The sequence below is a fragment of the Triturus cristatus genome, chromosome 10, assembly GCF_964204655.1.
Source record: "Triturus cristatus chromosome 10, aTriCri1.1, whole genome shotgun sequence".
In the NCBI taxonomy this organism is placed as follows: domain Eukaryota; kingdom Metazoa; phylum Chordata; class Amphibia; order Caudata; family Salamandridae; genus Triturus; species Triturus cristatus.
This window is the reverse complement of record NC_140593.1, coordinates 320683600-320710396: the sequence shown is the minus strand read 5'-3', so window position 1 is coordinate 320710396 and position 26797 is coordinate 320683600. Positions and strand designations below refer to the sequence as shown.

At 43.1% G+C, this 26797-nt stretch overlaps 1 protein-coding gene across 1 annotated transcript in view; it reads left to right on the top strand.

Moving 5' to 3' along the window:
• RSU1 (Ras suppressor protein 1) overlaps nt 1-26797 on the top strand; it is a 463261-nt gene that overhangs the window by 13355 nt on the left and 423109 nt on the right. Inside the window, exon 3 of the mRNA XM_085631500.1 lies at nt 2010-2060. Coding sequence (XP_085487626.1) covers nt 2010-2060 — 51 coding nt within the window. The remainder of the gene's footprint in view (nt 1-2009; nt 2061-26797) is intronic.

Sequence of the window (26797 nt, the reverse complement as noted above, 5' to 3'; positions counted from 1 at the left end):
TGTTGTAGAGACCGAGTTAGTTACCTAGGTTAGAGGAATATTTGTTAAAAACAGGCTATAAACTAACCAAATCCTAACACTGAATTTGTGTGTTGTCACTGAATGTTGCTAGAACAATGCACTAGTTTGTATATTGGTAGGTGAGAAAAGGTGATTTTGGAACACGCATACCTAAAAGAAGCCCACCCCAGTGCAGACCTACTAGCCTGATTGGAAAAGGTGGCACTACACACAGAGTATCTCTCAACTCACCCTCACTTGGAGAGCGTCATCATCACCTTTCAGTCAAGCATAATGCCTTCTGTTGACTAAGAGTGTAGTGTCAACTATTAGTAACCTGCCTCGCTGTGTCGCTGTCACTATACTTTCCTGCAGAAGAGTTCGTCTCCCAAGACACCTGTCTGCAGTTGAAGTTGCGCTTTGTTTTACATCTTATTAGGTAGAGCAACTAGCTCATCTATGATGGATAAACATGTGTCTACACGTAGTTTTAATTTATGCACCATGCTGCCCAGCATGCAACAGTAATGATTACAATGGGCACACCAGAGGCCAATCAAAGATATTTAAATGAGCATGCAGGGGCGGCGGGTTCTGCACAATTATCTACCTGCTTACGTCGGCCTCTGAAGAAGATGGGAGAATCCATTGAAACACGTCAGGCCAAGGGACACTAATACGGGAGGGGAAGCTGCCTGTTTTAGTAAATAAAGATGTCTCTTACCTCCAATGGAGTGCGGCCTCAATTGCCGGAGCGATTTTTGGAAGAATTAATTCACGGCGTGCCTCAGGCCGTGGGGGCGACGCACCACCCGAAGGAAACATATCGGGACTGCTCAAGGAGGATTTCCTCAGTAAATCTGGGCATTGGAGGTGTCATGAATTTAAACAGACAGTCTCTTCCAGAGGCTCAATATGTGCTGCAGAAACGGTCCTCGATCGAACGTGAGCAGGTAACCCACTGGAGGGCGCAATTGGTGCATAAATTAAAACTAAGCTGTCCAGCATGCAACAGTAATGATTACAATCTGCACACCGGAGGCCAATCAAAGATATTTAAATGAGCATGCAGGGGCGGCGGGTTACGCACGATAATCTACCTGCTCACGACGGCCTCTGAAGAAGATGGGAGAACCTATTGAAACGCGTCAGTGCAAAGGACACTAATACGGGAGGGGAAGCTGCCTGTTTTAGTTAATAAAGATGTCTCTTACCTCCAATGGAGTGTGGCTTCAATTGCTAAAGCGATTTTTGGAAGAAATAATATATACATACATACATACATACATACATACATACATACATACATACATACATACATACATACATATATACATACATACATACACACACTCACTCACTCACTCACTCTTTCAGTCAATCGTTTTGAGCCATGCATTTGTCTGGTCGGTCAGCCCACTCCCACAATTGGCTAGCTTCACTGTGAGTGACAGCATTCTGCTCTTTTACAAGGAGTACACATAAAGTAGTTCCTTTCAATGCCAAGCACTATTATGACAAAGTATGCTTTTTTTGACCGAAAAATATTTTTCCTTTTAAGCTACCATCTTCTTATATTGGTGAGAGTTTGGCAGCTTCCACAACAAACAACTTTTTACAAACACCATAGCTAAACAATCATTAACAAAGCCAAAAGGCTGTCGGCCAACTGCAGACTTATTGGCTTTGCTAATGGTTGTTTCCTTTGGTGGGAAGGACTCATTCAAATGAAATCTTAAAATGACTCCACACCTTCAGGTTAAATTGAGCTGTCTTTTTATCAACTGTGTGGGCTGTTAGTTATCCTATTTGATTTGTGAGCAGTAGCAGACCTTGAAATGTGTGGGCAAGAAATGGTGTATTGTTTATATGTAGTCAGCATGTTCACATTATCAGATTAATCTCTTTTGTTGCCTTGTGTTTTGATTAGTTGTATACAGAGGAGTCACTGTTGCCAGACTGTGCATTAAAATGTACATAATTGTATTTTTTTTCTCTTCCTTTGACAGTCACGTTATCTAACATAACACAACTGGTTCTGAGTCACAACAAGATCACAAGTAAGTAACATTTTGAATATTACAAACAGAGTAAAAGCTTCTGTGTTTGTGAAACAAGGTTCTATTGAAAGCAGAGAAAGATGATCTGCAGCTAGATAGAGAATAACATGACCTTTATCCGAAAAGTATCTGTAACCCAGCAAGATGCCGGTATGCCATACTCTGTAGCTTATTTATTTGCATATCAGAGAGGACTAATTAGCCGTCAATGCTGTGTTTGAACTTAGTAGGTTTTGTTGCTAAACTAAAGCAACCCTTTGATTCTTTTCAAGCAGTCTACAGGCCAGGTCAAATTATTGAAGTAGTACTGATGTCCTTCTTCGATGAGTTACGTACCCTGGCTGATGATAGTAGTGTTCGAGTTCTGATTTTACTTGCTATATCAGTGACATTTGAGGTAATCAACCACAGCATCCGGATTAAACTCTGGGAGAAGCAGAGTGTTTTGGGACAGTCTGAAAGTAGATCAAGTCCACTTTGGCCAAAAGGGAACAAGCTGTGGCACTGCCTTCCTTTGTTATCAGAAGCAAGTTAATTCAGCTGTGGCATCCCTCAAATGTCTATTGTTCTATCGCTGTTCTTGTTGAACTTGTACATGCTGCCCATTTGTAGACTACTCCACCAGTTTGTGGCCCTCTTCTGTATGTATGCAGGTGTCTAAGGCCAAGTAAGTGACCTATGGAAGTGGGTAATTTTCCATAGAAGCATCAAATTATGGGAGATAATCACCCCCAACCTTTGCTGTGAATGCAGTGTAAAGAAGGGTAGACAACTACTTAAAACATACATTGTTATTCAATAAATCAGTTTCTCTTCAGTTACCAATTATTTTTGCTTAAAAGCTGTGGCTTTAAAGGTGGTGTTTGGAGGAGATAGAAAGGTGGAGTGCTGGGATGGGATGATCCAACATACAGAAGAAAGGGTGATGTGAATGCTGAGAAATCGGAGGATCAAGCTCCCTCAGCACTTTATTTTGGTTTTCCCCTCACAAATGCATTTCCATGACCGAAAACACTTTGTTTGTGGTTCTGACCTCTAGCTCCAGAGGTTCTTTACCTGCTTTGTTAATGTTTTAATCATTGATGAGGAGGCTGAAGATAGAGAGTTAGAAATAAAATTATGGTAGACTGTCTAAACTAAGCTGTGTGCATGTGTTTCTCTTTGCTCAGTATTCCCTATAAGATGTGACGTATGGAGTATTTCTTGGTTGTATTCCCTTAGCATCAAGAGCTTTGTTGGAGGATTTCTCCAGTAGTTATTTTATCACATATGTTAAAGCGATTTGTAAAGCATGGCTTGTCACCCTATGGGTATCCAGGTGCTGGAGCAGAAGTGATAGGTTGTCTGTATGGTCTTAGATAAAGAGCCAGGTCTTCAGCCTCTTAGAGAATTCCAGAAGTAAGGAGGACACCCTTAGTTGTAGGGGGTGGTTGTTCCATGTTTTGGGTGCAAGGTATGAGAATGTGTGTGTGTGTGTCGGTGTCACAGCATAGGTGTATGGTGGAAGTGGAGGTGGGAGTTGAGATATGCTGGTCCAATATTGTGCAGTGCCATGTGTGAGCAGTTTGAATTGGCATTGTTTGTATATCGGCAGCCTGTGGAGAGCTCTGATGTGAGGCCTGAAATGTATGTGCCGGTGAAGGTTTGGCATGAGTCTGGCAGCAGAGTTCTGAATTACCTGAAGACCGTGAAGTAGGTGGTTGGGGATTCCGGTATAGAGTGTGTTGCTGTAGTCAAGTCTGCCGGTCGTTAGGACTTGAGTGACTCCACATCTGGTGCTCTTGGGAATCCATCTGAAGATTTTTTTTAAAGGATGCTTAGCATGTGGAAGCAGGTGGAGCTAACTGTGTTCACCTGCGTGGCCATGTTGAGTATGCAATCTAATATGATCCCCAAGTTGTATGCATGGTTGTTGGGTGATTGAGTAGGACTGAGCTCTGATGGCTTCCAAACAGAGTCACAGGAGGAGTTTTGTTCGTAAAAGGTCAGCACTTCTGTCTTAGCCATATTGAGTTTCAGGCAGTTGGTCTCATCCCTTCTTCTGCATGAAGCAGGCATTCTGTAAAGTTGGATCTGGTCATGGAGGATTTGTCTGACATGGAAACCTGGGTGCCATTGGCATAGGAGATGATGGAGATGCCGTGGGATCTGATGTCCGCAAGTGGTGTCCAGTAAATGTTGAACAAGGTGGGACTGAGGGATGATCCTTGAGGGACTTCTAGATCAGGTCTTTGTGTTCAGATGTGTAGGGGTAAGTCTGACTTGCTTTGTTCTCCCTGTGAGGAAGGAGCATATCCATTTGACAGCTGGGCCTTGGATGCCAGTATCGTGTAATTGTTTGATGAGGCTGGAGAGTGACTCTGTGTCGAATGCTGCTGAGTGGTCCAGCAGTATGAGGGCAGCACCTTTTGCCAGGTCTAGAAGGGTGTGAATCTCACCCATGGGGATGATAATTGCTGTCTCTGAGCTATGATTGCTGTGGAATACAGATTAGGCGTTGTCGAGAGGATTGTGAAGAATGGGATGATTGGCGAGTTGCTGATTGATTGTTTTCTCTATCAACTTTGCTGCGTACGGTAATAGGAAGATGGGTCGGAAGTTGCTTAGTTCTTTGGCATCAGCCGATGTTTTGTTTTATGAGGTCTGTGACTGCAGCATGCTTCCACTCCTCTGGGAAAGTTGCAGACCAAATGGATGAGTTAATGATGTGAGTGAAGAATTTTCTGATCACTGGCCCTCCTCGACTGCACCATAAATTATAGGGTTTTCCTTTGGTACCCAGTTATAAATTAAGCCATTGGTAATGTTCTTTTGTAGCATTCTGTTCTGGGCGAATGAGATGATCCAATCTTTTAAGTAGGCATTGACAGTGAGAAACGTTGTGTCCCCACTGCATTTGACCTCATAGATTTCCGTGCCCTTGTAAAACGATTAGTTAGTTCTTCTGCTTCTTTACGGAATGTTTGTATTTTGTCAAATTTAAAGAACAGATGGCCGTAATCCAAAGGTATTTTGCAAAATTCTCATTACATAGATGAGCGTGTTAGCCTGAATTTATGCATTTCACCTCAAGGAAAGGGAACCTCTCAATTTGACAGTCAGCCAGAGCAGGTATCCACTACTCTTGTGCACATGAAATGAGGGATAAAATCTGGATAGACCCAAGTCCCACCACACGCACAATTCAAAATCTAACACATGAAGCTAACACGCCAAACAATAATAGCACAACAAGGCCTCAAGACATACTAAGGGCTGTATTACAGGTTGTCTGGAGCTTGCACTGGAGGTACCGAAAGGTCTAAATCAAATTTACTGATTGGTTTCTCATTTATAAGTCCCCCCCTCCCCCTCCCAAAAAAAAAAAAGGCCATAGCTGCTCACACCTGGATTTACCAATGGCCTTTCCGAACAGTTTATTACCATTTTAAAAAAACAACCTCACATTTTCTATCTGCTCTCAGCAGGAATACATTGTCAGTGGGCCTGCTGATGAGGTGTTGGGGTGTTGATTGGGGCGGCAGAGGTGAATGGGTATGCTTGTGCCCCGCACGCCTATTATGTTCGCAAACAGCTGGATTTACTTCCATATTTTCCAAATTCTTTCTCACAGAATAAGAATTTGTGGATTTTTACGACTGTAAATTCAACCTTCTTGGTGGACATAACAAAGGCGGAGCAAAGGAGTATTACAGCAGATTAAGAAAGTTAGTGGTGCAAATTGCTATTAAAACACTCAGTCATAGCTTTTGGTATTTACAAACATCTTCTGTGACAATTTCCTCTCTGGAAACACTCAGAAAATGATTAAAAAGTCATGTGTTAAGTTCACTGTATAAAAGTTCAATTAACAGGTTAAACCTCTAGTCAAAATTGGTTGGGTCTAAGAGCTATTAACATAACGTGTATTTGTAAAGCGCACGTCCAACCCCAACGGGGTGCCTTGGCGCTGAATAACAGATGTTTATTGTTACCCAACTCAATGGAACTTATGTTATCGACCTCAGATGGATGAAAGGTGAGTGGACCCACCGGGATTTGAACCTGTGACCATGAGGTTGAACACAGGCCCCTGCAGTGGAAGCATTAGTCCACTGAGCCACCAGACCTGGCAGCTATTGAAGACTGATGTTTTTGTATATTGTGGATTTGCGAGTGCAATCTTCTTGGATAATGTAAACCCCAATCCAAAAACTAAAAACTCGTCAAGATTTTGTTTTTTCGTTTAATGACTAACAGTGTTCTTTTGTTGAGGTGGAATTTTTTTACCAAACTCACTTGTCCACATTTTATCAACTGGAGGAAGAAAGCCGAAGTGGACTCACTGGGATTTGACCCTGTGAAAATACAGATCTGTGCAGTGAATATATTTGTTCACCAAGCTAAACTAAATTGGTCAGTGCCTAATTTGTAAAGGAATACGTGCTGGTGCCAAGCTTTTGCTCACAGGTCCCTGGTTGGAGCTATTGATTGTTGAAATTCCAAATGGGAAAGGTGTCCAGGCTTGATTCCGCCTCATGCCGCTTTCATCCAAAACCATACAATGCCTGCCTCCTTTTTTTTTTCTTCTCACTCTTGCAGGTCCTTTTTTATCCCTGCCTTGTCTCTTTGTCCCCGTTTTTTCCCTCTTTGTCATCCTTCTTCTTCCTCATCTTTATTTGTTTTTTATTCTCTCTCTTGCTCTTGGGTGAGTTCGATGAGAAAAAGAAGTGCTCTTTGGCCCCCACCTGCAACCACTTGCTCAAATTAAGCACTGGTACTCGCCTCTTTGATTGCTCGCTTACATGGCAATGAGACTAAAACCTACGTCATACTATGTGCATTTATATTTTACATTTCTGACTTTGAAATACTTTGTTGTTGTTAAAACCGCATTGAAAATTCTGCAATGAAAATACTAGCATGCAAAAAAAAAACAGTCATTAAACTTACAACTTGTAGAACTAGAACCCAGCTATCCATCGTTTGATGTTAGATAATATATGGCCCAGAGCTTTTGTTTATTTAGTCTCTCAATTAATTAACTAAAAGTTGTCACTCTCATTTATTGAAAAAGCCCAGCTCCAGGGAATTTATCACAAGCCTGCCATTAAATCATTCGTGTTCTCGACAGGCTCTTCATATATTGATCACTTGTAACTCATTAGCAAGTGCTCTTCCTAATTATGTTGTTTGAAATGCATTCACAGGAATCGCCTACGTTTCTTTACATGGACAGAAGTATGTAAATATTTCAGTGAACGGATTGATATTTTAAAAGGGATTAGGACTATCATTTTATGACCAGTAGAAACCATTTTGACATGAAAATAATTCAAGATTCCAGTTCTGTGAATAAAATGAGGTGTAATAACATTGGAAGGAATCCGTTTTGTTTTCTGGTGGGTTTGATTTCAACCTAGTTATAAACACTATTCTGTGTATGAAAAAAATGACATCCGTGATCGATCTTGTACTCCTTAAATGTGACCGTGAGATCCTGTTCCACTTATATTCCTCGCATCCTTTGTCCTATGAGTCTAATTAGATCTTCCTGCTGTCGCTAACAAGCACATAACTGTGTGAAAATGTAGAATGTCCGTCCTTGTTAGGAATGTCTCTATTCTCACAAAATGTCCATCTTCATGCAGAATTCCAAGCCTCTCGCACAGTGTCTCCAGTCTCCTCATAAGTGTCTACCTTCGCATAAAAAGCTCGTTCTTCCATAAAACGTCCATTCTCTCTAATCCTCCTTGACGCCCTCTCTCCCTGATGCATCAGTTTGAAGACTATACAGAAACTTTGTTATCACTGAGAAATCTCAGAGGGAAACATATGTGCAGCATCACTGCGTTCATACTGTGCAACAAGAGCTTTGACGGGGGGGGCACCAAGTAGGTGACACGGGACAGTCTTTGGCACCGAAGGCCTTATTACAGAAAGTGCCCCAATGGCGTGAGTGACATGTGTGCCCCCTTTGTGCGCCTCCAGGGCATAATACAGAAGGGGCCGCAGATGCTTGTGCGCCCCCTTCTGCAATACAGAAAGCGCTGGCTGCTATTGAGAAAGGGTGATCCCTCATTTGCATGAAGGGGTAGCTCCATGCCAACAAGGTAATCCCTTAGCCTCTGTACCCACGCCGTATTACCGATGTGGAAGCGAAGGTGCATTGAAAGTGCGTCACAAAAAGTTGACCACTGCTAATGCGCCCCCCCTAAGGGCAACCCTCTCAAAAGGTAAAAAGGGGTCCCATGGACTCCCAGACTTTTCTTTGCAGGCAGCTGCAGTTGCTCACTGCACCCACCTGCAGGGGGAATCTCTAATCCCTTTGGAAAGTGCATGCAGATTGCCGCCCGCACAGAGAAACACAGAGAAGCTTTTAAACAACTGCTCTGTAGTTCTGTTGAATGTGTTTCCCTGTGGGGACAGTGCGAGTTTGCGGCTGACTTAAGGGCAACACATTCTTCATAATAGGGTGAGCTTTCCATGTTTGCACCTGGTGCACCTGCTTAAAGGTGTGCCGTGGCACAAACAGGGATAGTGCGCCCTTTCAGTAATATGGGCCCTGGATGAATTAATGGTTTTGGACCTGAATCTGTAAACTGGGAGGATTGCACATTTGCGGCATAACCACCGTGTTCTATTCCTGAAATACCACTTAACAACACAGATTAGTGATCACGAGGGTGTAGATTTTTTAAATTAATAAACTGGTAGTAAGTGGAATGCAGTCTGGATGCAGAATAAATGACTGACCAGGGTAAGTGTAAAATCTGTTACCAAAGCAAACATTAGAAAAACTATAGGTATTGCCTTATGAATGCAGGTGCAGAGCTATTGGCTTTGCCAATACAAGTTTGAGTTTACATAGGTTGCGACTAAAAGCACTCTAAGATAGCAGCCTGCCCACCCCTGGATGTGTATGAACATCTTTACTTTTTTTTCAGTGTATAAAATCATTCCAAGGCGGCTGCAGGCAAACTCTCAGTGGCCGTAATGAGATTATTTTTATTCTACCTTAGAAAGAAAAATCCCCAAGATGGGGGAATGTATGTTAATGCATGATGGCCACCCTGGAATTACTTTTTCAGTTTTCACTAATCATTCCAATATGGTCGCTGGTTTGTGCGCTATGCCTGCACTTAGAGTGCCCATCTTTGAGTGAAAGTTTTTATATTTATTCTTAATTTGGCATTCCAAGATGACAGATAAACATTTTAGAAAGGTAATCTAAAAAAAAAAGTATTAGCCGGGATGGCTCATAAAAGGCAGAAGTGAGTGGCATTATAGGAATATGCATCTGCCGAGCCCTCACAAAAAACAAAATGAAGGCGGCTGCGAGGATGTTGATTGGTGCAACAAATGAGAGGGGTTGGCCATAAGCAGTAGGGAGAGAGATGACAGAATATAAAATAGAAATGAAAAATAGGTGTCAGCAGTGGAATGATACAAGTAAATCAAACAAAACAAATGTGAAGAAACTTTGCTCTAGCAGTGAGACAAAAGTAAAAATGGGGAGGTAAGTCATTAAATTACGACCATCGATCTGAGAGAGATACAAAAACGACCCAATTGTGAGTAAGTGGTTGTCTGAAAGCCCACTCCTTATCTTGTCCTTGTATTGTAGGTTTTCGGCCTTCAACACCAGCTAAAACAGTCTGTAATTGAACCCTAAAGATTCGTTCCTGCCTCTGCCTCCACTCACTACTTGTGGGTTCGTTGAAATGCTGCTGCTCTCCTGGAGAAAGTGGTTAATTTTGCAACAGACCTACTTTGTTTTATTATTTTCGATCAATTATATTATGGTCTTTTGGGGACAACTGGGAGCATTCATACTAAGAACAGAAAATTACAAATACTTTTTACAAATTGTTTATACTGCTCTTTTATCATCTAGATCATGGTGCAAAGATTTTCTTAAAGGGCCAAAATGTATGTTAGGGGGCTTGACTGAGAAGTTGCAAAACAAAATCAGTAGGATAAACAACCATTGAATCGAAGTAAGATTCAAAACATAACTAAAGGTATCTTTTAAAAAGAAAAAAAAACATATTGTATTATATAGAATGATGCTTATTACTCCCAAAATGCACAAGGGCAAGCCCAAGCACATGTCTAGAGTGTGGATAAGATTCAAAAGTGGTTTTAAATGATTTCAGAGCCCCCCCCCCCCCGCAAAGAAACCGTTTTTAAGTTTAAAAAAAAAGGTAAGGTAGGGAGCTATTTCTAAAGTATATTTCACTTGCAATATTTGTCAAAGTGCATAAGCATAAAAAGACAAATTGAAATTGGGGTTAGAGGTTTGATGCTTTTTAAACGTAGATACAGAAAATCATGCAAATGTTTAAATTGCTGATTCCAGTGTTACAAAGATGATGAAATTAACATACCACTTAAAAAGTACTTTAAAACACATTTTATCCAACAAGCTTTCTTAACAATTCTTTCTTTAAACTCCTCCATACTCCGCTTCTAGAAGTATGTTTCACTACAGGGAGGTGCCCTGTGCCATCTGCGCATGGATAAATTCTCATCTTCCACCCACCCTGGGCGACTGATATAAATGGAGCTCTCTCCAGACCACCTGTGGAAGATATTCTTCAAAACCTGTGGGTACATGATCCACAGATGTCTAGGCGCCTTGCCTAGGGCTTTCGATTGACAGGTGTAAGGGATTCTCCCCAGGCCATTGTGCCGGGTTCTTCTCACCACCAGCTTATTGTCATTGAAGGAGATTTTGGTTAAGCTGCTAGAATGTGGTAATCGCAGACATCCAGTACAGGAGGTAGAGAGCTCTTATTGTGGTAAATATTGTCATTCAGTAACCAATCATGCTTGCCACAAGTCCTGGACCACAGAAAGAAAGACCTTCAGACTCCACTCCCCCAGAAACCTGCACAACAGCTTTCTATATCTGCATCACTTCTCACAGACTCAGTCTCCGGTTCACATGCTGCATCCTAGCAGTACCATGTTAAGACCTTACTATGCCACGGAGGGGACTCTGCATCAGCAATGAGGATCTGATGGAACAGGAGTACCAAATCTCCCAACCTCTACCCCGAGTGTCCGTCATGAATACTTTGAAAGACGGCATCTAGGTCTGCTAACGCGGCGTATGCCCCTCTTTGATATTAGAAATGCATAAACCCATTGCCTCTAAAATCGATCAAGGATCTGCAGTAGCCCATGACGCAGAGCCCTGTATCAGTGTCTGCTGCCAAGGGGTGTGTGGGTGCTGGTGGGAGGGTCCCTGGTATCCCTCAACTGCCAATCAAAAGCCAGGGCCCTGGGATCTAACACCAACATTAAGAAGCTGGTTTCCACCATTCTGCCTCTGGACTAACTGCTAGGCATCATGGAGATTCCTGGAACATGCCCTCTGCTAATCTCATTTAGGAAGTGTCACCCCAGTATCAATCATCAAGTGTTTACCAACTTCTAAATATTTGCATGGTTCCTTAAATGTACCAGTTGCACACACACAACACAGATTCCTAGCCCTCTAACTCTGCACAAGTTGCCAAGAAACATTGGGTTCAGAACTCCACCTTGGGTCACTGCACCCCAGGCACAATGTAAGGGGCTTCTTCCTGCCAGATCCCCATGACATGCTTTGATTTCTTAGGAACAGTAAAGAGATGCTCTTTGTATGAGGCAGTCTTGGTAAGCCGCTTCTCAAAATCTAATAGTTCACATGAGCATGTATGCAAATAGTGAAACAATCCAAAATGGAATGGGGAGTAGAAAATGGCGTTATTGATGAAGGCCCAAAACACCAGCGCTGAGCAGCAGAAGTGCATGATTTCAACTGGGAAGCACTTATGCAACTTGAAAGAATGAAGGTGGGAAAGTGATGCTAATTGTTAACTCCAAGACATAGTCCTGCCTCATACAAAGGCCCCTCAATTGTCTGCTCTTGCTCTCTGTTCTACTGAAATTTGACATGTAATTATATTTCCATTTCATTCTAACCCCTAGCTCCCCGTTTCTTTAATCATCATTCACATGTCCAAAATAATTCAAGAAAGTCGTTAAGAAATGCAAGAGATTAGGACATCACGTGTTCAACTGTAAAGCAATCACAAATGACATAAACGTCATTTTAAAAAAACAAACAGAGGAGATGGAAAACAAATGTTGTTTTCAAACCATGTCCTCATCCGAGATAAGGCTACTGCTGTCCCACTCTGCTCCCCTGCGGTCTTGCTCACAAATTTAAATAGCTGCTCTAAACTTAGCCAGTGTGACCTTAGCAGTTGCACAAGTGATCCTACACAGCAGAGTTGCCTCTAGTGCCCCAGTGGCGGGGCATCAAGTATCGGTGATCTACATCATCATAATCCTCACTATATTGACAGTAATTTGTCCTGTTTTTTCTATGTCCCACAGCACCTTACATTACCCAAAACAAGCATGCCAGAGAGCCTAATTCAAACTCCTTAATTTAATGTTCATAGCACTTCACATCCTCACCCCCCTTCTTTCTCATTCCCCCTGCATTCATTCTCCCTGTGATCATCCAGTGCACAAGCCTTCACTTAAAAATCCAATATTTGTAAATGTCAGGGCGCTGGGGGCCGACGGGAAGATTAAGCGAGCTATTGCCCAGAGTCACATGGTGCTGGGTTAACCTGCCGCCGGCACCGGGGATCGAACCGTGAACCCTGTGGTCCGGAGTCAGGCACCCTGGCAGCTGCGCCACACCTCTTCCACAATACATACTTAATATCTGTTCTCAAAATGCTCAAGCTTGCTTCTGTTCACTATACCGACCCCTCCCCCGGCCCTGCACTGCAATGCCTGTCTAGCTGATGCCCACCTAGCTGATGCCGCAGCCTGTCTATCCCGGCCAGCCTCAAATCAGTGCACTCAACTTGCATTTTGTCAACGTAAAATATCACTGACGTTGCGCTGAACAAGACCACAAGTGAAAACGCTTGCAGCGCACTACTATGTCTGTCTCCAAGGAACAGCAAAGCGATTGTCCATTCATGCCTACTTCCGCCTTGAAAGACACCTAGAACATACTGTTGACATGTGTAGGACTCCTACTTCATGTATTGCTCATGTCTCATCTACGACTTCTCCACACGGCAGCTCCTCGCCTAACTCGTATTGTACTGTGTATTTAGACTGGTTGCTATGGTTGCTATGTAAAGTGCTTTTGTTCAAAATGCTTCTTCTTCTGCCTTATACTACTGTTACTACAACTAATACTAATAGTACTTTAATGAAAAGATTTTCACCTGTAGCCTTTTAACATCAAGGTGCCCTTACAGTGCTCGGATGTGTAACTGCTATGTACACATTTTCAGAGACATTAGATTAAAATTGTACCACTTTTATGATTGAATTTTTAGACTGATTTACTCTGAAACCTGAACCCCATTGCGCCATATTAGCAATGTTTTTTTCCTTACCTTATTTTCAATTAAAATTTGAAATCAGGAGGGTGCTACCATTTCTTAGCTTGACAAGGATCACATTGACCTCAGGGCTTCATGAATGCAACAACACATTTTTATCACATTATAAAGCATTGTGACATTGAAACATTTCTCCTGCTTTAATGGGTGCAGGAACCAATCACAGTGCTTAATTTGTACAGATAGAAGTGCCGGGGCCCAAGGTTTTGTTTAGAAGCCTTCCTCAGTTGCTGTCCAAGGTCAGGTTGCTAAATAACAAGGCTGCTGATTCTTGATTCCATCTCATGCTTCTTTATTCCACCACCAAATACCACTGATGCCTATTTATCTCACTCTTGCAGGGTCTTTTTTATTCCTGCTTTTCCAATAATTAGTTTTTTTCGTCTTTGTATTCCTTCTTATTTCCCGCTTTTGTGTTTCGCTATCTTTTTCTCTGGATCAAAGATTGTGGAAGAAAAATGGGTTCCAATCGCCAAAAATGTTTGCCCATGCACCCCACATACAACCACTGGCTCAAGTAACACACTGCCTATTTGGTCTTTGTGGCCTCGTTAGTCAGATAAATGGCATCACTACTTACAATGCACAGCTTTGATTTAAGAAAAACGCTATACATTAAACATTCTGAAGGTGGTGTGAAAGAGCCAACTGTGTCTTTGCAGATGTGTAGAGGTATGCATATATATATATATATATATATCCCGGTTGCACCCGCTGCGAGTTCGGCTGGCCCCAGGTGGAATACTGTGTTTTGGATTCAATTTGGGCTGCTGAACCGCCGCTTACGGACTCTATTGACCTATTCAGGTTGTGGCTTATACAAAGCTAGAGTGCTTCACCATATGTGGGACACTCACAGAGTTTTCGTTCTAACAGCGGCAGGCGAGGGGATGTCTTTATTGACGGCTTTTCCGCACTGACGACGGCAAGAGCCAGAAACGCGTCTGCGGATGTTTTATAGCCGACACATACCCCGTGAGTGCACCGGACCTTGGGAGTACCATGAACTCCTTTTTTTTCTATATATATATGTATATATATATATATATAATTACCTACTGGCGGTCGCCAGTAGGTAGATATAGTTAGGACCTATTTTCCATAGGAAATCCGCAACATTCTATTTGGAATAACGTTGGCGCGATTGACGAATCTTCGCAAAATTTTCCAAACTTTTGGCCAGCTCTGGTCTGCTCCTATCCTGAAAATTTCACGCTGATTCGTCAAGCGGGGACGAGAAAAAAGGGGGGTCCCAAAACACATTTTCCCCATGCATTTTCGCATAGGACATTTTGACGCAGCTACAGCCCGAACTGCTGAACGGAATTACACCAAATTTGGCAAAGAGGCAGTCCTCAGTTCAGACTCGTGCCTTTTGCTTAAATGGTGTAAATCCGTTCAGTAGTTCCTGAGAAAATCAAAAGGAAAATCATAGATATATCTATGGCCTCGGAGGATCCGCGTACCCTCCCCGCACCCAGCGCGCACCCTGCCGTGCACGAGCTGTATTCTAATTGGCTGTCAACACTCCAGATCAGGAAGTGTTGGCAGCCATCTTGTGCCTCGGTAGAACGGAGGCACAAGAAGCCTAAAAAACAAATGCAAAAAGGGGGCAGGGTAGAAACATCCTGACCCCCTAGGCCTGCTCAGGGGGTCCCACAAGGACCCCCTGGGCCCAAAAAAAGAATAAAAAAAAAAAAATAGAAATTCAGTGAGATTCGCGCACCCAGCGCGAATTTCGGCCGAAAATAATTTTTAAAAAATTCAGCGCGCTGAATATTCTAATTTGCCCCCGGGATCCAAATCCAGGGGGCATAATTAAAAAAAACTGCCTCCCCCTGCAGCTCGAAGATTGTATATATGGGGGGCTCATGCCCCCCCCAGCCCCGGGGACGGCCACACCCGGGGCTTAAAACAATTTGATGTGGGGGGGCTCTTAGGCCCCCCGAGCCCCGGGGACCGCCACCCCCCGGGGCAACTTGTACATGTGAGAGGGGGGCCATGCGGCCCCCCTCCTGGAGCCTTGTATTGGCCCTGGGGACCGCCACCCCCCAGGGCCGGCTCCTGCAGTGTCCCGGGGTGCCCACCTCCGGGACACTGCTGTTTGCAATGGCAGGGCGGTAGCCTCGCGGCTCCCACCCTGCCATTGCAAACTGCTTTGCTTCATTGAAGCGAGAGCAGGGAAACCTGCTCTCGCTTCAATGAAGCAAAGCAGATTGCTTTTCCACATGGAGAGCAGCATGTTAGCTGCTCCCCATGTGGAAAAGCAATGCCGGCTCCCGCAGGAGGCGGGTAGCTGGCTGGGACCGTGGGGGTATTGGGGACCCCCCCCCACGGTCTCCAACGAGGGGCCAGGCACCGGGGGATTGGGTCCCCGGGGCCAGAAGTGGCCCGGGAGGGGGGCCACGCGGCCCCCCTCCCCCATTAAATAAAAAAATAAAAACAATGGCCGGCCCCGGGGCATGGGGTCCCCAGGGCAAATTATGGCATCGATTTTATTTCTTTTTATTTTTCTTTCATACATAAAAACTTGGGGTCAGGCCCTGGGGGATGTGGTCCCCAGGGCCAAAAAAATAGAAAAAGAAGGGGGGCTACACAGCCCCCTTCAAAAAAGGAAAGAAAAACGGGATCGGGCGGAGGCCACGCCCCCCTCCTTACACCACTCTGCTAACACGCCCCCTGGTGCGTTTGCAGAGGGGGAACTAATTCCCCTTGAATATTGGGGGTCCCTGGGGGCCAACTAGCCCACCAGGAACCTCCAGTATGCGCCAGGGGGCTGCATTGCAGAGAGGTGTAATGAGGCCATGCCCCTTTTTACACCTCTCTGCAACGCAGCTCCGTGGTGCTTACTGGAGGTACCTGGTGGCCTAGTTGGCCGCTAGGGGACCTCAGGATTCAAGGGGACTTAATCCCCCAACTTAAAACGCACCACGGGGTGCGTTTGCACAGTGGTGAAGGTAGAGGGCGGGGCCTGAGGTACTACAGTGCAAACACGCCCTGTGGCATGTTTTAAGTTGGGGAATTAATTCCTCTTCAATCCAGAGGTCCCCTAGGGGCCAACTAGCCCACCAGGTACCTCCAGGAAGCGCCACGGAGCTGCATTGCAGAGAGTTGTAAAAAGGGGCGTGGCCTCTGAACACCTCTCTGCAACGCAGCTCCCTGACGCATACTGGAGGTACCTGGTGAGCTAGTTGGCCCCCAGCGGACCGCAGGATTGAAGAGGAATTAATTCCCCAACTTAAAACGCGCCACATGGCATGTTTGCACACGTCACCTCAGGCCCCGCCCCCTTCTTTTACCATTGTACAAATATTCCTCTAAAATCAGCCGAACTACGTATTCCGATTTACTCACCTGTTATCAGGAGAGAACCCAGTGCTGCATCTTTTAGGCCAGCACTGACCCTGAAAAGTAATTTTAAGCGTACTTAACAGTAACTTTTCTTTCTTTCCATAGGAATCCATTGTGTGCTTTTAAGTAGAAAAGTTTCTAAGTGTCTATTTTCACAAACTAAAAATATTCCTAAAAACTCGTCTGTATGACTTAAACACATTCTTTCAACTGTTTACAGGAGATTCACCTGTGCTGGATCCAGGATCCACCACTGAGTAAGAAAAAGTAACGATAACCCTACTTACTTGCTAAGTGAATTTTCTGCCATAGGATAACATTGGTGATTCTATGTGAAAAATGTTCTGTCAACTTTTAGAATACAATAATATTCCTTAAAAATCACTACTGTAACCAAAGCGCTTTTACTCAACTGTTTACAAGAGATGTCCAAGGACTGAATCTAGTATCCAGTCCCGTGGTTAGAAAAGTAATCCTTAAAGTAACTAATTGCATTTGACTAGAAATTCACTTTGAGCTCAATGTTGCTTTGTGTTTGAAATTGTGTTGCCCATTGCTACAACTGTAACTACTGTGCTTACAAGTCTATTGCCTATTTGCAAAGTATTTAAACTAAAGTAATTTATTCTGAGAAAGTATATTTTGTATTGTAATGTATATGTAATTAAAAAAATAAAATATCTAAAAATAAACAGTTTAAACAATGTAGTAAATCAGTATAAAAAAATCAGTATAACAATTAATACATTTAAAAATTGTCATTTACAAAACCTTTGAAATTCACTGAAAAAACAATAGGTTTTAGGGGTGTTATAGTTAGCTGGACATTTCACTCGAACAAAACCATTGAAATTCCTCCGATATAGTTAGTTGTACTATACTAGCTACATCTCGCGCGCCCGCAATCCACTGCTGATGATGTCACATATCACATCATTCATGACATGGTCAGTGACATCACTGATGACATCACTGATGTCAATCAGATACACCTCATCATACACTAGTATAACCTTTCATCACTCACTGTAAAATAGAGAGTGCCAGATTTAAAACCATTGACACACCAATACAAGTTTCTAAACACCCACTCAGTGATTCCTAGATCTATACACACATCTAATCACTTACCTATAAATTCACTCATACATGCTGTCAATGATCAATAGAACACTATCAAATATACTTATACACCTATATCGACATTATTACACACCAGCACACATCCTAATCACTTATGAAGTCATCCTACTCCCTTATGCAAACAATGGATCATACTTACTTTTACTTAGCTATACACTTATAAAAACACCACTTCATCTATTCATATAGATAATAGCTCATACTTAGTGTGTCTTAAAATCACTATTACAACTATAGTTATCCATACAGTCACTCATACAATCACGGAGTCTTATGTATACTTATTTATATGCAACAACTGACACATACACTGGCTTTTATTTTTCTAGTTTGTTGGACATGTACCATTGAGACATATATTTGCTCATCTCCACACCCATAAAGACATTCACTCACCCAAACAACTGTTGTAACATGTAGTTTTAACTTCATATACCTACTGAATCAACTATTCACACATCTTTGGGCAGTCACACACCCCCCACCGAACCACACACACATTCACTCTCCCATACAAATACTCAGTTAACTAATCAATAAATAATATAGACTTTCACGTAGCTAGTAACCAACTAGTGCAGCAGTTTACACAACAACTGACAAAGTATTACAGTTATTCACAGTTTAGTCACTATCCAATATATTTAGTGAGACCCTATAAATTAGTCAAGTAAACAGTCAATCACACTGCTACTAAATCCTCCATCCAGATATTTATATTCATATATCCACTCATTCTTCAATGCAAATTGCTATATATATAATACATATTTAAATAACGAACCAAACCACATTCTCTGGATGATGTCATCAGTGATGTCATTTGAGATGTCATCAGTGATGTCACTGACCATGTCATGAATGATGTAATATGTGACATCATCAGCAGTGGATTGCGGGCGCGCGAGATGTAGTTAGTACAACTAACTATATCGGAGGAATTTCAATGGTTTTGTTTGAGTGAAATGTCCAGCTAACTAGAACACCTCTAAAACCTATTGTTTTTTCAGTTAATTTCTAAGGTTTTTTAAATGCTAATTCCTAACTATATCAGGCCTGAAACCTATGGTTTATTCAGTGAATATGTATATATAGGCGGCCTGCCCAGGTCGCGGAGAGCCCCTTCCCGTGGAAGAGGGGGTCCGACGTGGTCACTGAAACAGCGTTTAAGGAACTACGTGTCATTCCCCCAGGACAAGAACAGCACGGTAAATCCGCTGAGTGCATGGAGCGACCAACTGTGGTTTTTAATATCCAACTAAGAAAATGGGCGGCAGGATCTACTAAAGAACTGCTAACACCACAATGCAATATGCTGACACGCCCAGAGGCGGGACTATGTGACTATTTAAACCTACCTGCTTAGCTGCCTTTCCAAGTATGCCATTTTCCGAGATGAAGAGCAAGAGACGCTCGAAACGCGTAGAAATTGCATGGCGGAACTTGCTCGTGTTCACGAAGGTGTTTTAACTGTGCTGCCTGGTGGAATAAATCGAAATTGACACGCTGTTGTGGGCCTCCACTGTGGGTGCTTTTTTCGTATATAGAATATATATATATATATATGTGTGTGTGTGTGTATGTATATGTTGTGTGTGTGTGTGTGTGTGTGTGTATGTATATATATATATATATATATATATATATATAATGTTTTATTTATTTTTTCTCCACGGAAAAAACAAAGGTTACAAGTACAATAAAGTTAGCAAGTAGAATTAAAAAAACCTTAGAAATTCACAAAAAAACAAAGGTTTCAGTGACGTTATAGTTAGGGACATACAGCCGTTATAGTTACCTGAGTTAACTATAACTCGTGCCCCCACAATGCACTGCTTTTGTCCTCATATATTACATCCCTCATGGTCAGTGACATCACTGATGTCATCACTGATATCTCAAATGATATCACTGATGACATCGGTAAGGTGTCGTGTGAAGGTAACTCATCAGTCAGTACTAAAGGAGGAATGAGAGAGTAACTCTTTAGTCGGTTCTACTAGAGGTGCGAGAGAGTATGTCTTCAGACTGCACTAACAGAACGCATGTGGAGGAGTGTAAGCACACCTCTCCAGAGGGCACCATGGGGGTGTGTGAGTAACTCTCCATTTGGTACTACTGCTGGAGCGTAAGAACACCTCACGTGAAGGCACTAATGGAAAGTGTGAGAGTAACTCTCCAGTCAGTACTACAGGCATGTGAGAACATCTCATCAGAGGGCACTAGTGGGGGGTCATGAGAGGAACTCTTCAGTAGGAACTATAGCAGGAGTGTAAGGACACCTCAACAGAGGGACCTATGGGGCACTTGAGAGTAACTTTCCAGTCTGCACTAGTGGATGAGTGTGAGAACACCTAACCAGAGGGCACTAGTGGGTGCTGTGAGAGTAACTCTCTAATCAGCACAAGTGGAGGAACATATAAATACACTTTGTCAGAGAGCACTGGGGGGCATTTGAGAGTTACTCTTCAGTTGTATTAGTGCAGGAGTGAAGGAATACCTCACTAGAGGGCACGAACAGGAGCATCTGTGGGTAACTCTGCAGTCAGCATTATTGGAGAACTGGAATTATACCTCATCAGAGGGAACTTGTGGCGATTGTGAGAGGAACTCTCCAGGAGGTACTAGTTGAAGAGTGGAAGACTGCTTTTTCACCATCCATTTTTCAATAGGAACTTTAGACACAGGTAAAGCCCAAATGTCTAAACAGATTTACTCCAAATGTGGCAAAAAGCTTGAAATCCCAGAAACAGTGCTTTTTAGGTCTCGCCTTGATATCGCGTAAGCGTTCGCAAAGTGAGACTCTTGTAAGGGGCTTTTAAAAGTGCTCCCAAAAAGCGGATTGCATGGCTAGCACGCGCACAATCACGCGCATCGTGCCGCCATGCAATCCGTTTGGCATCGCACTTCAAAGGGTCCGCTCCCCCGCCTGGAATGCGCTCCCTCGCCCCCGCCAAGCACGCGCGCCATTCTCCGCCGGGCTTGTCTTGTTAATTAAAGCTTGTTTATCTTGGAACTGTACAAGTGTGAACTCTGCACTTTTGTCATTGCTAGCTCGTCTGTACTTTTTTTGCCAGTGACTTCTTGCTCGTGTCTGCATTGTGTACTGCCGTGTGCTTTGATTTCCACTGGTGCTGCTACATTCCAACAATGGGGTGAATAATTCAGGCCAGGAGGCCCCTGCAACTTGTTTTCCTTGCTTGCATTCCGTCACTTGGCGTCTTTGCTACCCACAACCATCTGCGGTTTGGAATCCGTGCTCTGACTGGTAACAATGCTCGAATGGCCATGCTAATGGTGTTCTCACTTGTACAATGTTCTAGTGAGAAGCCTGGAGACAGCCGTCCATCACAGACAAGTCACAGGGCGGTGTGATCCGCGGCACAACCCTCGGACCGGTGCGGCGCAGAGGGGAGGCGAGGGCTTCAACACCCGCCGGGACGGCGTCTACTCTGCAGGGACACACAAACACACACCGGGGAGCTGTGCAAACATCCAAACCACAGAACGTGCTGTACGCACTTGAGGTGATTGTCGACACCGAACAATCTATCTCAGCCTATTTTAAATATAGAGTGAATGGGGCACATGCCTGGCTGCTGAGACTTCTGATCCTCTGCACCCCAGCCCTTTCGCTCAGAGACAGAGCAGCATGTGCAGTATCGGCCCTTCACATGCCCCATACATTATTACCCTTCTTTTAGTGGTCCTGCGGACTGCTGTCTGCTGAGGATCAAAAGCGCTCTGCCCTAAAATGAGTGCTGTGGTTGGGGATTTGGGTCACAATTAGGCTGAGAGAGCAGAGGGCTGCCAACATCTCTGGAAGGTCAACACAGTGTGTCAGTTGCTGGCAGCTGCTAGCTTCCTCTGCTCTCGCACTCAGTGGGAGAAGCAACAAGCATTTGCAATGCAATAGGTCTCGCATTTATGCGAGTTTGAGCTATTGTCATTGCAAATTACAATGCCATTTATTTATGTTTTAAAAACGAAAACAAAAATAAAAGGCACTGTCATTTGCAATGTCAATAGCTCAAACTCGCGTAAATGCGAGACCTATTGCATTGCAAATGCTTGTTTAATTTGTTGTAAATGTGTTCAGTAGTTTTTGAGCAATTAAGGCTAAAACCTTTGTATATATCACACCACGGAAAGTCCTCAGAGTTGACCGATCTGATTGGCTGCCACCACATCAACAACAATGTGGCCGCAGCCATCTTCGTGCTCGTTTGCCAGGGGACAAGGATGACAATTCTGACCCCCTAGGGCTGCTGGTGGGTTCCGGAAGGGACTATAAGTAACACCCCCACCATGCACAGTTTTGTTTTATAGTTTACATAGTACTTCTCAGCCTCATTTTGTACAGCCCGTGTCCAGCTAATGGGTGTGTTTACAAAATGGATGTGCTTATAATGCAACATAGCTATGTAAAGCTATTTAATGCGTGAAAATGTTTGCATTCAAGAATAACTGTGTGCTGGTGACAGTTGACTTGTATTCAATATGCTCCGCACAACTTTTTCGTTCTTCAGAAATGTTTTCCAACAGGAGAAAGATTCTACATAGTAGATAGTAACTGTTGTAAGCAGCCTTGAATAATTCAAGAGAATCATGTCGGCATGATGATTTATACTTAACATAGAAGAGTGTGTGCACCCGATTCTGACCTATGTGTGTGTATGCTTTATGTGCTTCTGAAGATGGTCGGTAAAGGTTTCACCATAGTATGAAGGGTTCAGGTAGGGTGATCTTTAGATCCTTCAGATCTTTTGAATACTCTGTGGTGTATTCCTCTTGAGAGTTTGTATTTGCAAACAGTGTAGTATAGAATTAACTCTCTCCATAGAGAACACCCTGTTTACAGTACTCTATTTTAAACTGATATCAACTTCATTTCTTAGTGTAGGTGCAGTGTGTGTGTGTCTGGGGTTTCATACAGATAAAAGCTGTCAGTAATAGTCAGATGTTGCCATGGGGATCCCATCTCCTGGGGCCAGCTGTAAGTTTATGGGGATCGTGGGGGACACGCGGCCCTCCTCCCGGGCCAGTTTTGGCCCAGTGGACCCCATTCTCCTGGTGCCAGAATTTTGAAGAGCCCCCCCAACACCCCATGCTGATTTTGGCCCCGGGGACCCCATCTCATTGGGCCTGGACCCCATCTCATTGGGTCAGGCACCATTATGAAGGAGGAGAGAGGCACTTGGACTCCCTCCCTTTATCGATTTTGGCCCTGGGATTCCCCGGGGCATGGCAGCATTATGAAGGGGGCACATGGCCCCACCCTGTGTCAATTTCCGTCCCGGTGACTCAATCCCCCAATATCCAGTAGAATTTTAAAGGGGGCACGCAGCCCCCATCCTCATGCCCATTTCTGCCCAGGGGATGCCATTCCTTGTAGACTGGCCTAACAAAAGTTGGGTGCCCTGGTGCCCACCCACCACACTGTCTTTGGGGCCGTGGGAGGAGCTCTAAGACCCCAGCCAGGTCCCCACATCCTGTATGAGCCAGCATTGCTCCTGCCCACAGGGGGCATCTAATAATACTGTCAATGTTTCTCATGTTGGTGGCAAGCCAATCAGAGTGCTCGCTCCTGCAGGAGTGTGACTCTCACAGAGGCAAGATGGCCAAAAGCATTAAAAGCTCCCTGGGCCAATCAGAACTTTCCATTCCTTTAAATAGGCGCTCCCGCAAGAGTCTCCGAGTCTCGCAAGCGATACTGTCCAAATATATATTTATTTATTAATATCTCTAAACTACTGAATTGATTTACACCAAATCACAAAAAGCACAATCTGCGGACCAAGATCTAGCTTCCTGCTGATTTTGGTGTAATTCCGTTCAGCAGTTTTTACTGTAGCCCGTCTTAAAGAAGTTTATTGAAAATGCATGGGTATTTTGCACTTTGGGTCCCCCCCCTTTTTCTTGGCCCCCCGCTTGATAGATCACCCTAAAACTTGCTATGCACAAAGAGGTAAAAAAATACCTCCTTTTGGGAAAGTTTAATGGAGATTCGTCAAATGGTTCCAAAGTTATTAGCAACACTAAAAAGCCTTTTCCTATGGCAAAGCAGACTTAACTATAGCTACTAGATAATAAATATAAATATATATTAAAATGCAGATTTGTATAGGGCGGGGCTATTGTCATGTCCTTCCCTCAACAACAGTAATAAGTACCATATTACACTCTGAACATCTGCTGATAGGATTTACATCAGTGATTATTTTTTAAACTACTTAAACCAAAACCAAGAAGCAAAGGTTACATTTGTGCAAGAGATAAAATCACATTGAAGAAACCTTGTCACTAAAGCAAATGTTTCAATGTGTATAAAGGTAAAATGCAATCTGTGAGGCAGTAATTTTTTTCATAATGCCAATTTAGCTTTCCTGTGGTATTGAGCTTGATTTTGAGAATTGCACTGTAGTAATAAATGTGGGAAAAATACAGTTGCACTTAATAACGGCCTGTTTGGGTATTATTTATTTTCACTGCAATGGAATGCATATGTATGTGCGTATAAATATATAATATATGGACTGTACAAATGATGGACACTTGTATCTTTTCTTTGATAAACAGCCCAGCTATGTCTTCATGATTTCAAATTTCCTTTTGTATTCCTGGGATGCATTGTGTATTCCCTGTTACTTGTTATGACACTGCGTATTTGACCTGCGGGAAAAGCTCAACAGAATGTTATGGCGGAGCTGCCACACTAGTTCAATATTTTTTGTTCTGATGCATGTGCAATTCTCAGAACCTGTTAATGGCAAATTTTCAGTGCACAATCCTAAACTTCAATAAATATCTACCGGTGGATATCCAGAACACAGTAATTGATAGGTGGTCACGTTCTTGCATTCATATTTTCAGCATTTTAAGACATTTTTGACCTACTCTTCTATAGTATTTAATTAATTGTCCTTGTAGATTGCACCGGAATGACTTGCAACACGGTGGCACTGTCATGTGGCAAAGTCCTCTAAGGTCAAATTAGCATCTTTTGCTAGTTTTTGTCATTTAAATGAATTCCATGTCACTGTTTGTCTGGCTCTTTTAGTAAATATGTCCACTTGATAGAATATAAATATGCATTGAAGCAGAATAATGAGCACAGTGCCCTTCTCCTGTGTTGTACATCTCTTTGTAGTCCTGTTTACCTTTACTTACACTGCTTAACTCTTTCTCTGATTCATTTTAGGCTGCAATATTTAGTGTTCCTTTTTACTTCAAGTCTTAAAGCTGGTAGAAATTACTTTGCATTGCACATTTTCTTTTGAGGGTGTGGAGGTTCATAATTCATTTCTTTCATTGGGCGCTGCTTCCTTGCAACCTGCACTCACTGAAACGTGCCTCCTTCCCTGCTGTGTCAGGATGTTACTTAGTGCAGGGCATAACCATGCACCCCAATTACATAAATACCAGTGTGTTAATCAATTTACAGGATAGACTCTATGAACTGATTTGCGGCTATGTATTGCACTCAGACCTCTCTACAGGATCACCCCCAACCTTTTGCATTCAACTCTCCCATTTATGCTGGATTTGTTTTTTGGTAGCCACTTACAACATTTATCAGGCATGCTTTTGAAGCCTGAATGCAGTGTTAAACTGCCAATTCGACTTGGCAATATAACCCCCTTATCAAGCCTTAAACTCCCCTTTTATTGCATATAGGCCAACCCTAAGGTAGGCCCTAGGTAGCCCATAAGGCAGGGTGCATTGTTCTTTGAAGTTTTACATGTCCTGGTAGTGAAACAGCCCTAAATTCGTTTTTCACTACTTTAAGGTCTACCTGTCCCATAGCATCACATTTGGATGCCTTATTACATTTGATAGGTTCTAACATTTGAATGGAAACAGATAAGCATTTCATATTTGGTATCCATGAAATTGTAATAAAACTCTTCTTTAATGGTAAAGTCTTATTTTAAATTACAATTTTGAAAATGCCACTTTTAGAAAGTTGCAAAAAGAACAATTGATGGACAGAATGCAGCACAATGTCATACATTCACCCCAGTACAGAGATCTGGGCCTAAATCCATTGTTTTTTTGCTCACCATGCCATTTCAGTTTGGACCCAGCCATGTGGAAATCAGTCTTGACCCTGCGCCTAATGGGAACAGCCCAGCCCAAACTGCCAGGCCAGGTCCTCCCTGGACTGGAAACCAGCATCCTAGGACCAGTTTCGGGCTTTCAGCCCTCATCAGCCAAGATAGCTTGACTCCAGTGGCATGGAGAGCACTGGACCCACGTCTGGGCATACCTGTCCCACTCAGGGTGACAAATGCAAAAAGAACTATTGATGGACAGAATGCAGCACAATGTCATACATTCACCCCAGTACAGAGATCTGTACATCTTACCGGTTCCCTGGTCGGACCATAAGGCCATAATTTTCACTATCAATACAAAAGAAACCCGAAATACAGCTGTCATTCCTCCCAGCAGTGTATCTTATTCCGACTGGGCCAAACTAGACTCCATTAAACTAAATGAGCAGCTCACTCTCACCATCCCTGAACTAGTACCTGACAGTAACATCGCTACACATCAAATCTCAAGCTGGATAAAGGCAGCCATTAACGTACTAGTACCTTTAAAAAAGGTTACTTCCAGGAGAAAAACCCCTTCTCAACCTTGGTTCTCGGACGCCCTAAAATCACAGAAGCAATTTTGCAGAAGGGCGGAGAGAAGATAGAGGACCAATTATGATCCTCTGCTGAAAGGCGAATATAAAACCTCCTTGGCCTCCTACAAAAAACTAATATTAGAAGAAAAAAGCAAACACTTTGTCCAAAAAATTAACGAGGCAAAGAATTCCAGTAAAGA